General features: G+C 37.1%; 1 protein-coding gene across 1 annotated transcript in view; it reads right to left on the bottom strand.

Annotated features, from left to right (window-relative positions):
- Nucleotides 1–14,770, bottom strand: part of RAB18 (RAB18, member RAS oncogene family) — a 32,183-nt gene extending 17,413 nt beyond the window's left edge. Inside the window, exons 1-2 of the mRNA XM_045533201.1 lie at nt 14,442–14,770; nt 9,689–9,744 (exon numbers count right to left, since the gene is read on the bottom strand). Of these exons, the coding sequence (XP_045389157.1) occupies nt 9,689–9,744; nt 14,442–14,509 (124 nt within the window). The 5' untranslated portion in view covers nt 14,510–14,770. The remainder of the gene's footprint in view (nt 1–9,688; nt 9,745–14,441) is intronic.
- Between the last annotated feature and the right edge of the window lie 1,038 nt (nt 14,771–15,808).

Below are 15,808 nucleotides of genomic sequence, written 5' to 3' on the forward strand. Positions count from 1 at the left end.
AAACATTCATGCACCACAGAACAGAGCCCCAATGTATATGAAGCAAACATTGACAGAATTGAAGGGAAAAATAGTCTTACAATAACAGTTGGAGATTTTAATACATCACTTTCAATAATGGATAGACCAATGAGATACATTATGAACAGGAAATAAAGGATCTGAACAACACTACAAACCAATTAGATCCAACAGAACACCCTGTTCAAAAAAAATGTTTCTCAAGTGTACATGAAACACTCACCAGGATTTAGACTGTATGTTGGCTACAAAACAAGCCTTAATACATCTCAAAAAAACTGAAATAATATTATACAAACTATTTTTGTGATCACAACAGAATAAAATTAGAAATTAATGAAAAATCCACAAGTATGTGGAAATGAAACACCTTTTTAAACCATCAACAGGACAAAGAAGAAATCACAGAAAAAAATTAGAGGGTACCTTGAGACAAATGAAAACACAACACAGTAAAATTTATAGAATTCAGTAAAAGCAATGCTGAGAGAGAAATTTACAGCTGTAAACATATATTACATAAAGGAAAGATTTCAAATCAATAACCTGACTTTACACTTTAAGGAGATAGAAAAGAAGAGAGATACTACCTTCATACCCATTAAGACAAGCTATTAAAAAACCCAGAAAATAACAAGTATAGACAAGGATGTGAAGAAATTAGAATCCCTATGCATTACTGATAGGAATGTGAAGTGGCACAGCTGTTGCAAAAAACTCTTGTGTTTCCTCAAAGAGCTAAAAATAGAATTATCACATAATCCAGCAATTCTACTTGTAGGTATATATCCCAAAAACTGACAGCAGGGAATCAAACATACACTTGGCTAACAAAATCCACAGCAGTATTATTCACAATAGCCAAAAGATAGAAGCAACCCAAGTGTTCATCGATGGATCAGTGGATAAACAAAATGTGGTATATATACACAATGGAACACTATTCAGCCATAAAATGGAATAAAATTCTGATACCTCAACATGGATGGATCCTGAAAACATTATGCTAAGTGAAATAAGCCAGACACAAAATAACAAATATTATATGATTCCTTTGATATAAGGTACCTGGAAAAGGCAAATTTCATAGAGACAGAAAGGAGAATAAAGGTTACCAGGAACTGAAGGGAGAGTGGAGCAACAAATTATTGTTTAATTGGTTTGCAGTTTCTGTTTGGAGTGATGAGAAAGTTCTAGAAATAGACACTGGTGGCAGTTGCATAACAATGTGAATGTATTCAATGTCACTGAATTATACATTTAAAATGGTTAAAATGGTAAATTTTATGTTATGTATATTTTACTAGAACTTTTTTTTACAAATTGATAACCTGGACAGTCCTATATCCATTCAAAAAATTGAATCTGTGGTTAAAAACCTACCCCATGAAAAAAAACTCCAGGCCCTGAGTGAATTCTACCAAACATTTAAATAACAATCCATTCTAAACAAACTCTTCCAGAAAACTGAAGAGTGAATAATTCCTTAGTCATTCTGTAAGTCCTACATTACCCTGATACCAAAGCCAGACAGATATCACAAAGAAAACTACAGACTAATATTCCCTCATGAATGCAGATGGAACTCCTAAACAAAATTTTATGTAACAAATAAAAAAATGCTAAAAGAATAATACATCACGACCAAGTGGGTTTATCCCAGAAATGGAAGATTGGTTTAACATTAAAAAAAAAAAAATCAATGTAATTATCTCAGTAGATGCAGAAAATGCATTTGACAAAATCCAAACATGCATTTCTGATAACACCTCCTAGTGAACTAGGAATAAAAAGAGAACTTCCTCAACCTGATAAAGGGCATCTATGAAAACCTACAGTTAACATCATACTTAATGGTAAAAGATGGAAATATTTTCCCCTTAGTATCAGGAACAAAATAAGTATATCAGCTCTAAGTACTTCTATTCGACATTGTGCTAGAGATTTTTAGCCAGGGCAATAAAACAAGATATAAAAGCCATCCAGATAGGAAAGGAAGAATGTAAAAATCTACAGGAATCTCCAAAAAAAGAAGATTCATATCCACCCAAAACTAGAAACAGCCCAAATGTTCTACAATTGGTGAATGGATAAACCAACTAAAACACTGGTACACCCATACAATGGAATACAACTCAGCAATAAAAAGAAACAAACGACTGTGAAACAACTGGGGGGAAGCTCAAAGGTATTAAGCTAAGTGAAAGAAGTCAGTCTCAAAAGGTTACAAACTATATGATTCCATTTATATGACATTCTCAAAAAGACAACAACTAGAGACCAGAACAGTGGCTGCCAAGATTAGAGGCTGGGGAACTAGGCTGGACTAGACAGGAATAGCACCAAGTAATTCTGGGGATGATGTCAACTGTGGTGATAACATTATATGACCATAAACATTTGTTTTAATACATGTTAAAACTCAAAGAACTAGATACCAAAAAAGTCAACCTTAATGTATAATTTTTTAAAAATACTGCTACCAACTCATATGTAAGAAACATAACAGGTCAAAAATATTTTCTGAAAGAATAAATTATCAGAGAATGTGTATTATAAAATCCCTACTTCTTTTCAATGTAACATTTTCTTTGTTGCCCAGTCCAAGACTGATTCTATGAAATTGTTCCACCAACTCTTAAAGCAATGAGTTCTTTATCCAAAATATTTGTTGACTCCGTTATTCTACTTCCCTATGCCTTTATTCATGTCTTTTGGATCTACCTAATTATGAAAGAAATACAACAAATCTAATATAATTGTATTTTCATCAAATTCTTTTCTTATGTTTTGAACAGATTTTGCTTTTCTACATAGCTTCTATTTTTGGTGTCTATTTGTTTATTACTGTTTTAGCTGTTATGTTATCAATAATTAATTGGGCCTTTCATCATTACATAATATCCTACTTTATTCCATCCAGTATACTAACCTTAAATTCTACCTTAATTTATATTTTATTACCACACCCCTGCTTTTGCATTGTTTGCATTTCCCTGGCCCATCCCTTTATTTTCGATCGTTCCTTATTTATTTTAAGTATTTTTTCAACTCTGTATGATAATCTGAGTTATTAGGACAATTGGACCCATGCATATTTAATTAATATATTCAATTTTGCTGCTTTCCTTTTACTTACATTTAGCATTCTTTGATATTCTGTTCAAATTTTGGGCTGATATACTGTGATGTAATTTAAAAAATTATATACAACCTTGTGAAGATTAGAGTCTGGGGAATGAGGAATAACCTGAGAGGCCAGGACCTTCTGTAGGACTATTAAATAGAAGAACACAGTATGATGCCTCATGGTTTTACGACAGATGCAGTAAGAGCAAGATAAAAAATATGTGGAGAGAAGAGGGATGTGAAGGGAAGTCTTGTCAGATAGAAGCAGACAGAATTCCAAGGCTCCAACTTGACTCCCTGCTGATAGAGATGAGGAGGCTGGCAGAGGGGTGGGTCTTACTGAATCACTGTCCAATAAGTTTTAAAAAAAAATTTAAAACCTGGGAATTAAGAAATATATTCTTACATCAAAGATTTCAAATGTTCAAAGAGGAAAGCAAAACTGAAAATTCAAACTATCCAAAGCAATGAGAAAGAAATACTCCACACCAAAAGCTATGGAACATAATAAAATTTGTTCTTTGAGGACATCTTTATTAAAGAAAAAAGATTAAAAATAAGCGAACTTAATATTGAGAAACCAACAAAATAAGCAAAAAGAAAAGTAGGAAAAAGAGAGAGGGGAAAAAAAGCAATCTTCTGAATAAAAGAGATACATTCCTTAGGAAAAGACAGACAACAAAAATACATCATTTTAGAAATGAGAGAGGAGCCACAGTCACAGATAATGAAGAGTTTAAAAGAATACAATGTGCAACTAAAGAGAAAATGAATACTTTCCCCATTACACTCCCAAAAGTATCCTAAGAAATGGAAAACTTGAAGAGGTTGGAATGGTAAAGAAGGAAGCAGGATCAGATTGACTCACAGGTGATATGTAACCTTTAAAGAAAAGACAATTCCAACATTATTTAAGTTAGTCAAGACAATTTTTAAAAATAGAAAGCTCCTTCATTTTATAAACCAGTACAACTTTAATACCAAATCCTGATTTAAAAAATAATAACACAAAAGGAAAATCCATGCTTATGTATAAAATTGGACATAAAATTCTCAATTAAAAATTTAGAATTTTATAAAAATTCTTCTTATATTCAAAGACTACCTAAAACAATAAATAAAAAAAAAACAACCTTAACTTGAAGCAAATTTTGCCTCTTTAATCAGATTACATAAAGTCAGTATAACTAATCTCTACAGGATCAAACTTCCATTGTTATCAATTCCATCTATTCTGCCAATTACCTCAGATAAGTGCCTGCTTAAGTACCACTGTATGTCCTTGCCACAGCAGAAAAAGAAACCTAATACATTCTTTTTCAAAAACTCCCATGTAACAAAAAAACAAACAAACAAACCTGATGAAAATATTCTTGCAATTTTGTGTGTATGGGTGTTTGGTTTTATGTCAGAAATTTTATCTTGAATTATATCTTTAAATATTTGTCTTTCATTACATTTCCTTCTTCTGAGACTCAAATGTGCATATGTTAAGTTCCTCTTCTGATTTCCATATCAATCAGTTTCTAATTTGTTTTCACATTTTTATTAATTTTGGTAAATTCTACCTGCTCTTTCCAATTCTAGCCTCCTTGTCTTTTATTGTGTTTTCTACCGTTCACCATTGTCCACGTGATCCTTTCAATTTCCCCTTCATTTCAGCGATCTTTCTATTTTTTAATTTCATTTATTTTTCTTTCTGCTCAATTGACTTACATTGCATTTTCTCATACAGTCACACTATCTCTTCCCTGGCCTCTTATGTCAATTGCTTTGTGCTCTCAGTGCTAAATACTTCATTAAGCTTTTTAAATTCATGGCAAAATGTTTGCTCACCATTTTTATCTTCTTTATGGCAATATTTTTAGGTGAGTGTTCTTCATCTGTCCTTTGTTTTTCTGTCCTTTCTTCCTTTTTAATTCTTCAGTATTTGTAGTGGCCTTGAGCTGAATGAATTCCTTTTGATTATTCATCTTTGAAGGAGGTGCTGGCTTTCCTGGACCTGCTGTTTGTATGAGGTTCATGCAGAAGGCCATAGTGGTTCCAATTGTGGACTAACAAAACTTTTTCTTGATTCAGGGTGAAGAACAGGAATTGTTTTTAAAAAAAAAAAATGTGTGCTCTCTTTGATTCTAACTGATGCTATTTGCTTCTGTAAATATGGCTTGCTGGCTTAGCTTAGCTTAAGTGGAGCCATGACAGCCTTCACTAAAGTTAAGAAAAACAAGGCCCCGGGGAGATAACCGCAAGTTACTTCCTGATAAAGGGCTGGAGACTCCCGGGGCCCTCCAACCAACTAATCAGACAAGAAGGACAAGGCATAATCAGAAGCCAGTCCCGCGGCTTGGAAACCAACCAATCAGAAGCCAGTCCTGCGGCTTGGAAACCAACCAATCAGAAGCCAGCCCCGTGGCTTGGACACCAACCAATCAAGAGCCAAGACAATCAGCCACTTTTGAAGGAGCAAATGAATTACGGGAGGGAGGGGGGATCCATCGCCCCATGCATGTACTCTGCTAAAAAAAGTATAAAAGACATGTGCCCTCGCTGTGCGGGGGTCCCTGCCCATGGAAAGAGACCACTGTGTTGGTGCTCGGGGCTTGGACCCTAGCTCGAGCTAGTCAATAAAACTCCTTTGCCTTTTTGCAGCCTCAGTGACTCTGTCTTTCTGTTCCTGGGGCCGAGGGGAACCGGCTCTAACAAGGGTTGTGCATAAGAGAGAGTTCCGTGTTTTACTTCTCAACAGCCAATGCAGATAGGCAGTCTTGAGGTTTTTCACAATGCAAAGTCATCTCCTCCTCCACTGCTATTATAGACAGACGTATACTTCCCACAAAAATTGCTTGTGTGACTCTCTGTTTGGCTTCATTTCCCCAACTTCTTAGAATCAAACCAGGTGCAGGAAAGCTCCTGCCATTAGCTGAAGAAAACCCTTCTGCTTTTGTAAACAAGGGATTTCGGTTTTGTACCCCATGGGGCTCTCAGTTACATGAAGTGTCTCTCGCTGGCTCTGAGCTCTGCAGCTGTGGCATCCTCCCTTCACCGCTTCCCACACACAGCCTCATCATCTCCACTGTTTTTCCCAGCAATTCCACCTATTTTGTGGTTTGGGGGTTTAACTGTCTTGTTTTGTGGAAGACTGGATTTGTGTTTTAGTTTCTCCCTCTCTTTGTTGTTTCTAGCTAACTGTCAGAAAACAAAAGAAAATGCCAACTTTATAGTACCATCTTCAAACCCCAAATCCAACAATTACCTTAAAAGAATGTTATATGAGACAGAAACATGTCTCACTCTATTACCAAAAGATAAATACGCACCTTCCTTACTAATATTTTACTGTGAGGTAAAATACTAATTTTCCACAAAACACTAATTTTCACAAAGCCATCAACAATTAAGATAACCGTTTTTATTTTAAAAAGCATGGGTGTACTGGTTACTCTCAAAGGCAGAAAGTAATCTGATGCTTAAATGTAAAAGATATATATATATATTTTAGAGTAGGAGGTCTTGCTGTATTGCCCAGGCTGGCTGGTCTCAAACTCCTGGCCTCAAGTGACCCAACACCTGTATTCCTAGCTACTAAGGAGGTGAAGGAGGAGGATGGCTTGAGGCCAGGAGTTCAAGACCAGCTTGGGCAATACAGTGAGACCTCATCTCTAAAAACAAATTTAAAAAATTTTTTTTTGAAAAAGATACTTTTAAAAACATATGGAGGACCCAGGGCCCACATGGGGAACAAACTATATATAGTCTCATCAGCATGCTTTAATCTTACTATTTCTTTTTGCAGAATAAAAAGCCTTTTTAGTAATAAGGACAACCCATGATCTGTCATTCCACAAGCCCCTGGATTTCATTTGGGTTTGAAATGAAGATAGTTTCATATTTCACATATATATTCATTCCTTCAGTAAAATTTTAACTCTACCTAAGTTTATTTTCCTGCCAGTTACTACTCCTCTACTCCTCAATATCCATTACGAAAACATGCTCAGGTATGTTCTGAGCAAAATGAAGTTTTACTGCTAAATAATCTTTTAAAGGAGTAAATCATACAGCAAAGCCAAATCAAAATGGATTTTTAATTACTAGTGCTTAAAATTATTCCCTTTCCTATGACACCCATAAGAGTAAATGATTCCCTTTCTTATGACACACATAAGAGTAAAACTGGAAATGTCAATGTCACACAAAAGCCAAATAATGCCTATAATTTATTAAAAATTTAGAGGCACTATGATAGAGAGAAAGAAACAAAGAGCTCTTCCTTGCAGAATTCCAAATAAGAAATGTAAACAGAACGATGGCATTTGAAAAATCACCATTTGACAACCACCACAGTTTGAATGACAGGATCACACACTGTCCTTATTACTTCCTGCAAGCAAGAATTGTCAATGGATGCTCAAACATGAGAGCAAAAAGTGTGATAAGAAACAGGATGTCCATATAGTTTCAAAAGTATCTCTTCACAATAAATTAGTTACAAAGGGAAAAATAATAATTTTACAGTGGAGAAATCTTGCATATATTACCTTAAGCAACTAAAGTCCCATCACTAGCAATGGAACAAACAGACGCCATATGCCTCCTGACATAATGCTCCAACAAGCACTTTTGTGGAATTCCTGCCAAAAATGCATAACCTGAATCTAACTGTGAGGACACACTGGACAAACACAAATTGAGGGACATTCTACAAAATAACTTGCCTGTGCTCCTTAAAAATGTCAAGGCCATATAAAGACTGAAGAACTGTTCAAATTAAAAGATGAAGAGAAATGATAAATAAATTCAATGTGTGATCTTGGACTGAATCCTAGACCAGAAACAATTCTTTTTCTTTTGCTATAAAGGACAAGAATGGGCAAATTGATAAAATGTATCTGTAGACAGGATTATATCCATGTTCATTTAGGAAATACACATTAAAGTATACAGACGTTAAAACATGTCTGCAACTTGCTCTCAAATAATTCGTTTTCAAAAAGGAATACTGGTTTGGTGTGATGGCTCACACCTATAACCCCAGCATGCTGGGAGGCCCAGTGAGGAGGATCACTTGAGGCCAGGAGTTCAAGACCAGCCTGGGCAACATAGGGAGATCCCATCTCTCCAAAAAAATTAGCCAGGCATATTCTTGTAGTCACAGCTACTCCGGAAGCTGAGGAGGCGGGAGGATCGCTTGAACCCAGGAGTTTGAGGCTGAAGTGAGGTATGATCGCACCACTGCACTCCAGCACAGGGGACAGAGTGAGACCCATCGAAAGAAAGAAGAAAGAAAAGAAAAGGAAAAGAAAAGGAAAAGAAAGAAAAGGAAAGAAAGAAAGAAAGAAGGAAAGAGAAAAAAAAAGAATACTGTATACTGTATGTGTGCATATATAGACAAAGAATGATAAAGCAAATGTGATAAATATCACTATTTGGGGAATTTCAGGAGGATACACAAGAATTCTTTGTCTATTTTTACAACTTATCTCTAAGTCTGGAATTATCTCAATAAAAAGAAAAAAAACAGACACACAGTAAATGAAAATAAAAGTAATTAAGAGAAATTATTTTCCCTAACAATAATGCTGGGATCATCTTTATTATATTCTCAGCAGATCATGAAATTTTAGAGCTGAAAAAAACACATTCTCTCTCCCCCAAAACCTCCCAATTTACAGACGAAGACAATGAAGTCAAATGACTTGCTCAAGATCACATCTAGTTCAAGGCAGAGCCAAGACTACTATCCAGCTCTGACTCAGCTAACTTTCAACTATTTCAAACTATCCCTGCATACCTTTAAACTGTATCTCTACACATGTGATAACCAAAATATTTACCCCATCTTCTCACATTTTCTTATAAGTTAGTGGGGCAAACCACTTTCAGGCAATCTAAATTTTATTTTAAAAAGGCACTTAGATACCATTGCTCCTAATGATCCTTAATAACTAATATCAACAAATATGTGAAGTTCAGAATACATGCCAAATACTTTAGCAAATGCTGAAAATACAAAATTAGACATTCTACTCTTAGGTCCATGATGATGAAGACCAAGTTTGTATTATTCATCATTATAATCCCACCTCTTAAGACAGTGCCTAGCACACAATAAACACTCAAATAACTGTTGTATGCTGCAAAATGAAAGACAATCCACAGTACAGGAAAGAAATTTGTATACGAATAATCATAGTATCAGTGGTTTTAACAAAGTGTCATGAGACAACAGATAAAGTTATTTTTGCTCGATAAATTCTAGACAGGCTTGAAATTTAATGGTATCAAAGTTTCAAAGTTAAGTCTTGAAGGAAAAATAAGATTTCAAGCTCATCTGATGGTAGTGGGTTATTAGAACTTATTAACACTCATGTCACTAAAGTTGGTATACAACTTCCCACTGCTAAATGTGACTGGCTTTAAGCAAAAAAATGATTTCAACAGACATGGAAGCAGTGGGGTGGTGAGAGGAGGGTAAGCGGATTTAGATAAAACAAGAAAATACTCAGTATTTCTAATGAATTTTTAAACATCGGCTTACCTATTGTTGCTGCAAGTTCTGGATCAAAAGTATCATCTGTGAACCTCAAGAGTAGGCTAAAAGAGATGTTAAAAAGACACATTAGGAATTTGACTTTTCTACCTCATCATATGATAAATGTGTACATGATTGTTATATTTTGTCAGGAGTTATCAGATGCATATAAGAATATCTGATGTAGGTCTGCTCCTATAAATACTGTCTCAGAGCACATATATACAGTGGAATTAAATTATTGGAAAGGCAATTAAAAAATCGCAAGAGCAAAGTAGTTTACTAGCAAATATATTTCCCATGCTCCCCTACACAATTCCCCAAATGCAAAGGTGGTTTTATATTGTTGTTGTTTTTTTTTTAACTATACTGTTATGGCCTTCTGAGAAAATAGCAACATGCCATGCTTTAATTGATATAGATGAAAGGGGGGAAAAAATAAAAAGTCTCTTGGAATGCAACAAACTGACTTTTTAGAAAAAAAAATCTGAATTCAAGTAAAAATGGAAAGGTATGAAAGCCTAGCATTCTGTATCAAGTAGTATGACTACCACCTGAGTGGGAAGAAAGGATATGGTAAAAAGAGGTAAAGATCACAGGGCAACCAGAGGAGGTATATTCTGTCAAATGCTAGGTGGGGTATAAAGAACCCAGTAGGCAACTGAGAACTAGTGAAGGCTTTTAAAGAGAGGAACGACAAGAACTGCTCTATGTTTTGAAAAGTTAATGCCAGCAAAAAATAAAAGGAAATCAACAGACCATGGTTATGGTGAGAGAGAACGTAGGACTAAACCTAGGAAATGGTAAAGAAACTAGAAAGAAAGGGATGAAAGCAAAAGACACCAGATTAGAAGGATACTCTGAGATTGAACATCCCCCAGAATTATTTTACTTAATAATAAAATTTAAAAACTCCCAGAAGTGTCAGTTATTAGCTCTTCAAAAATAAAATCTAAGCTTTTGCTAAAGCCCTAGATTTTAAAATTAATCAGTCTTCCCTCATATTAATTCCTAAAGTAGAAGACTGTCCTATTGACCTGTTTGCATTAATACAAATCAAAGAAACAGGTCAGATGTCTAAATTACAAAAAATTTCATGAATAATTCTATAGGTTGTCATTATAGTTGCTAGAGATAATTTCTGCCCACAGAGTGTACTGCAAAACATAATGGCCTCCTGGTAGCTTCCAAATCCAGTGTCATTAATTATATTTGATAGATTAACTCTCCCTTTCTTGGTTTTGTTTTCTTGTGTTTACCATAAAACCAGCACTACAGAATCAAAGTAAAACAAGAGTCACATTCTAGATTTTTCTATTTAACATCATAACTATATTTACTTACTTCCAACATAAGTTAGGTGACAGCACTAATAAGACTCTTAAAGACTACTTATAAAAATTTTCTTTTCTCCCAACATACTCAGTTACCCATAATTTAAAGTAGAAAAGATACACACATACACACACACACACACACACACACACACACACTTGGTCACCACAGAAAATATTATTATAAAAACACAGGTTAACGTAACCTCGTAGAGTAGTGGTAATAATACCATAATAATAATACAAGTAATAATAATGGTATTGGCTATTACATATTGTACATAGGACAATGCACCAGATACTGAGCCACAGGTTTTTCTCCTATAATTCCTAATCCTTACAACAGCCTTGTCATTAGCGGTACTTTGTCAGGAAAGACAAGAAATTGGTATGGTGCAAATTAACAAATTTTAATACAGGCTCTGAGTATAAATCAGATCTTAGCCAGGGGTACACTGGTATTCTAAATTCTGTGCATGCATTTTTCTAGGCAGAATCCATTTCTCAATTAGACTCTGAAAGGAATCCGCAACCCCCAAATGATTAAGAACCACCATTCTTACAGTATTGTATATTTACAATTTCCTATTTTCAAAGTTCAAGGAGCAAAATACTTTCCATGCAGAGCTATAGATGGAAGGAGTAACTACCATCACACCACTTAGAAAAGACCAGATTTGTGATAAACAGAGTGTGATTATAACTAATCTGCATTTATTTGCAAATGAAATACACCAATAAGGGCGGAAAGAGGTGTCCCAGGGACAGCAATTTAGATAATAGAAGGTCTTTATAATTCCTTCCAGTTCTTGATACAGTTTGCTACATCTTTAGTTCACTAGGCCTAGATACAGAATGAAAGAAAGAATCTTATGCATTTAACACTAGATAGGATTTGATAGGTTTCCATTTCTTCCCTCACTTTTCAAATGAAGGCCTACAGTGTTCAAGTATCACACACAAGGTCACGCAAGCGGCAATTCCGGTTTCACAAGCCTGGTCTCCTTGCTACTATCATATACCCTTTACACTCCAACACTATGAAATAAACTGGAAAGTAATCCATAATTTGGATTAAACTATCCTTTTGTTGTGCAATAATTCCTCAACACCACAAGTGCTATCTCACTTTCACAAGCTCCAGCTCTGTAAAGAAACAGAAACAAACTACTGGTTAGAATAACCCTTTAAGATCCTAATTATGACAAATGTTTTTGTACTAATTTGCCTTAAAAGGCATAGACTTATACTTTAGTGGAGTCATTTATTCTCATCTTATCCACAAAGATAAGTGTTCAAGCCTGTTTTCCATAGCATATCACATAGGCCAATAATGTATATCTAGCTAGAAAAATAAGACAACTTTCTCCCTAAATGCAATCCTTTTTTGAAAGAGGTAAAGTGTTACAATTTTGCAGTGTGCAGTTGATAATTAACCACTACATCTTGAGGAAAAAGTTTAAAGCATATTGGGCCCAATAAGTTTGTTTGGGAGGAGCGAACTAGGAACACCAATAATCCACTAAACAGAACTAACTCTAAAGGGGGAATCTTGTTTATGTACTCCGGTTAACTGTATCTCCAGTTAACCTTCCAGAGAAATTTTAACACGCCTCAATTTGTCATCCATACAATACATTTACATAAAATACCAACCAACCATTTCATTGGGTTGAACCACATGAAATGACAACCATCTTTGACTTCAAAAACAGCAATTTTATATGCATGAACTTAGGTGAGGACCATATCTCAAGGAAAAAAGCAGAAAAGAAAGATCACAACAGAATGGAATTCCTATTGGGGCAATGTCAACAATATTAACTAACTTTTTAACTCTAAAATACGTATGTGCAATAACAGATGGTGATCATGAAAATGACTTTATTCAGCTCTTTAACATGCACACACACTCATCACACCGTTTTGCTAATCCACAGTGTTTGATGAACCTATTCCCTGGTACCTGCAAATCCCTCACTCCACTATACCCAGAGTATGTTAAACAAGAAAAACTATGAAAATGTATTGTCAAACTTTAAAAATATATAACGTCTCAACAGATTACATAACAAGTTTTCAAGTCCTTAAGTATCTGAGGAAGACTTTATTAAGTGATTTTAAAAGTTATTTGAGGCCGGGCGCGGTGGCTCACGCCTGTAATCCTAGCACTCTGGGAGGCCGAGGCGGGTGGATCGCTCGAGGTCAGGAGTTCGAGACCAGCCTGAGCAAGAGTGAGACCCCCCGTCTCTACTAAAAAAAAATAGAAAGAAATTATCTGGCCAACTAAAATATATATAGAAAAAATTAGCTGGGCATGGTGGCGCATGCCTGTAGTCCCAGCTACTCGGGAGGCTGAGGCAGTAGGATCGCTTAAGCCCAGGAGTTTGAGGTTGCTGTGAGCTAGGCTGACGCCACGGCACTCAATCTAGCCAGGGCAAGAAAGTGACACTCTGTCTCAAAAAAAATAAAAAAATAAAAAAAAGTTATTTGAAAGATATGTGTATCAGGAGGTATAGCTAAAATATGAAATTGTTTACAGCCTTTGAATGTTGTTGAAAGATCAAGACAGCCTAGAACATAACCTACTCACAATCAGATGACAAGAATGACTTCACCTGGAGAACTCTGTTCCACGACCTGGATGAAATCACAACCCTCTAACAACATCCACGTAGATCCACGTCTTACCTTATACTCAACTCTAATTAAAGGGCACAATACTGAATTGTACCTCCATATGATGTAGCAAAACAACAAATTTTATTTTCAAAAGTGGTTCACAGCTTACACACTCACATCTTACACTAAAGTGAATTTTTCAAGGAGTTCTTTCACAGCCAACTAATAAAAAATAATAATAATAAAAGAAGTGTCAATAAGTTGCGCCAAAATAGGCCAGGAATGTGACCTAAGGCGTCACGAAACTTCCTGTGCAGAACATTACGTATTTACAGAAAGCCCCACAGAAATACCAAAGTGATAAAGTTACAACTCCCAGCTCCCGGGGTGACAGGTGGCCTGAATCCTGAGGGGCTCGTGGCGAGGCGTCGTCCTAGGCCAGACTCGGGCCCAAAGCCGCCCGCCACGCCCTGAGCTCCGCCGCAGCAAACTGGCCGGCCGAGTGGCGGGCCTCGGAATTGTTTTTCGTTTTTGTTTTTTCTTGGTGCGACAGGAGAGAAAGCGATCCAGGGAACTTGGGCCTGGCAGAAGCCGTGAATCAGGCAGGCCCGGGAGGGGGGCGGGGAGCAGGAGCCGCAGGAGCGCGCGGCCCAGAGGCCGACGAGGACGCGAGAGAGGCCGGCCCGAGTCCGGCCCGCGCCCGGCCGCCGCCGTTTACCGTTCCCGTCACGGCCCAGGGGACAGCGGCCCCGGAGGCAGAAAGAGCCCCGCCGCCCTCGTCACGCCGCGCAGACCCGCCTCACCTGGACTTGCCCACCCCACTCTCGCCGATGATGAGGATCTTCAGGGTGGTCAGCACGTCCTCGTCCATCCTGACCCTGCTCCACTCCGAGCCCAGCTGGCCGCCCCGGTCCGCCTAGCAACCCTTCAGCACGGACAGCCGCCGCGCATGCGCGCCGATCCACGGCTGCCACCTTCCTTTCACACCGGGTGTTTTAGGTTGCCGGATCCCGGACGCCCCAGTTCCGCCGTGAGGTAGCTCTGCGTCTGCGCACGCCCGGAGGCCCCGGCGCCTTCCGGAGACCGTGTTCCTCCCGTGCGCAAGCGCAGATGGGGAGGCGTGTGACTTCGTTGGCTTACTCGTAGGCTGTATCTTGAAGACTGGAGGACTGAATGGGGGAGTATAAAGCTGTTTATTTCAGCATCTGCGCATCACAGCTGCACTGCGTGGGAAAAGCTTTGTGCTTGAAGCAGATCATCTTAAATTTAGTCTAACTCCACCCTGTAACCGCCTTGTCGTACTACCTAGTCTTCAGAGCCTGTTTCCCCATCTCAGGGAGAGACAATACGACTTCTTAGAATAATACTTGCTTCTTAGAATTGTTATTAAGTTTAAATGAGTTAATTTATAAGGACAGTTTGTTAGCTAAAGTGCTCTATAAAAGGTGTGATCAGGTATTAACTTCTGCTTACCCTCTGTTAAATGGAAGAAGTACCCTTCACATGTTAATTCTTCTTGAAAGAGAGCTGTAAACGTAGGTAGGTCAGGTGTATATAAACCTCTGGTGATGCAACTTCAATTATTCTTGCTCACAGGAACTGCTACCCCCCAACTGTAGGAATTGTACGTATATACCTGTCTCCTTCTCTAAGTTGTAAATCTTAGTGAAGGTAGCAAACCTCAGACATAATACCTAGCAAAGTACCTGGTACACGGCAGGCACTCAATAAACAGTTCTCTCGTCTTGTTTCCTTATACTTGCAGCTAATGTCATATACGATAGATATTTGATTAAAGAATACATGTAAATAAAATTAGAATAAGTTAAGAAATTAATTTTTTAAATACCTGGAAGAACTCTTTCACTTCATTCAGGTCTTTGCGCAAATATTGTCTTCTTAAGGAGGCCTTCCCTATCCATGCTACCGAATTTGCAAATCCCTCCAGCGTTCCCTAGACCCCATTGCATTATTTTTCTGCATAGCACTAACCACCCTCTGATATACTATGTATTTTACTACTTCATTTGTTCACTGTCTAATCTTCCCCAAAGAGAAAAGAAGTCTCGTGAGGGCAAGGATTTTTTTGTCTGTTTTGTTTATTGTAATGTTTTCAGGGTCTAGAGTACTTCCTGGCACATAATATGTGCTAAATAAATATCTGTTGAAT

Source organism: Lemur catta, chromosome 1 (genome assembly GCF_020740605.2).
Source record: "Lemur catta isolate mLemCat1 chromosome 1, mLemCat1.pri, whole genome shotgun sequence".
Lineage (NCBI taxonomy): Eukaryota > Metazoa > Chordata > Mammalia > Primates > Lemuridae > Lemur > Lemur catta.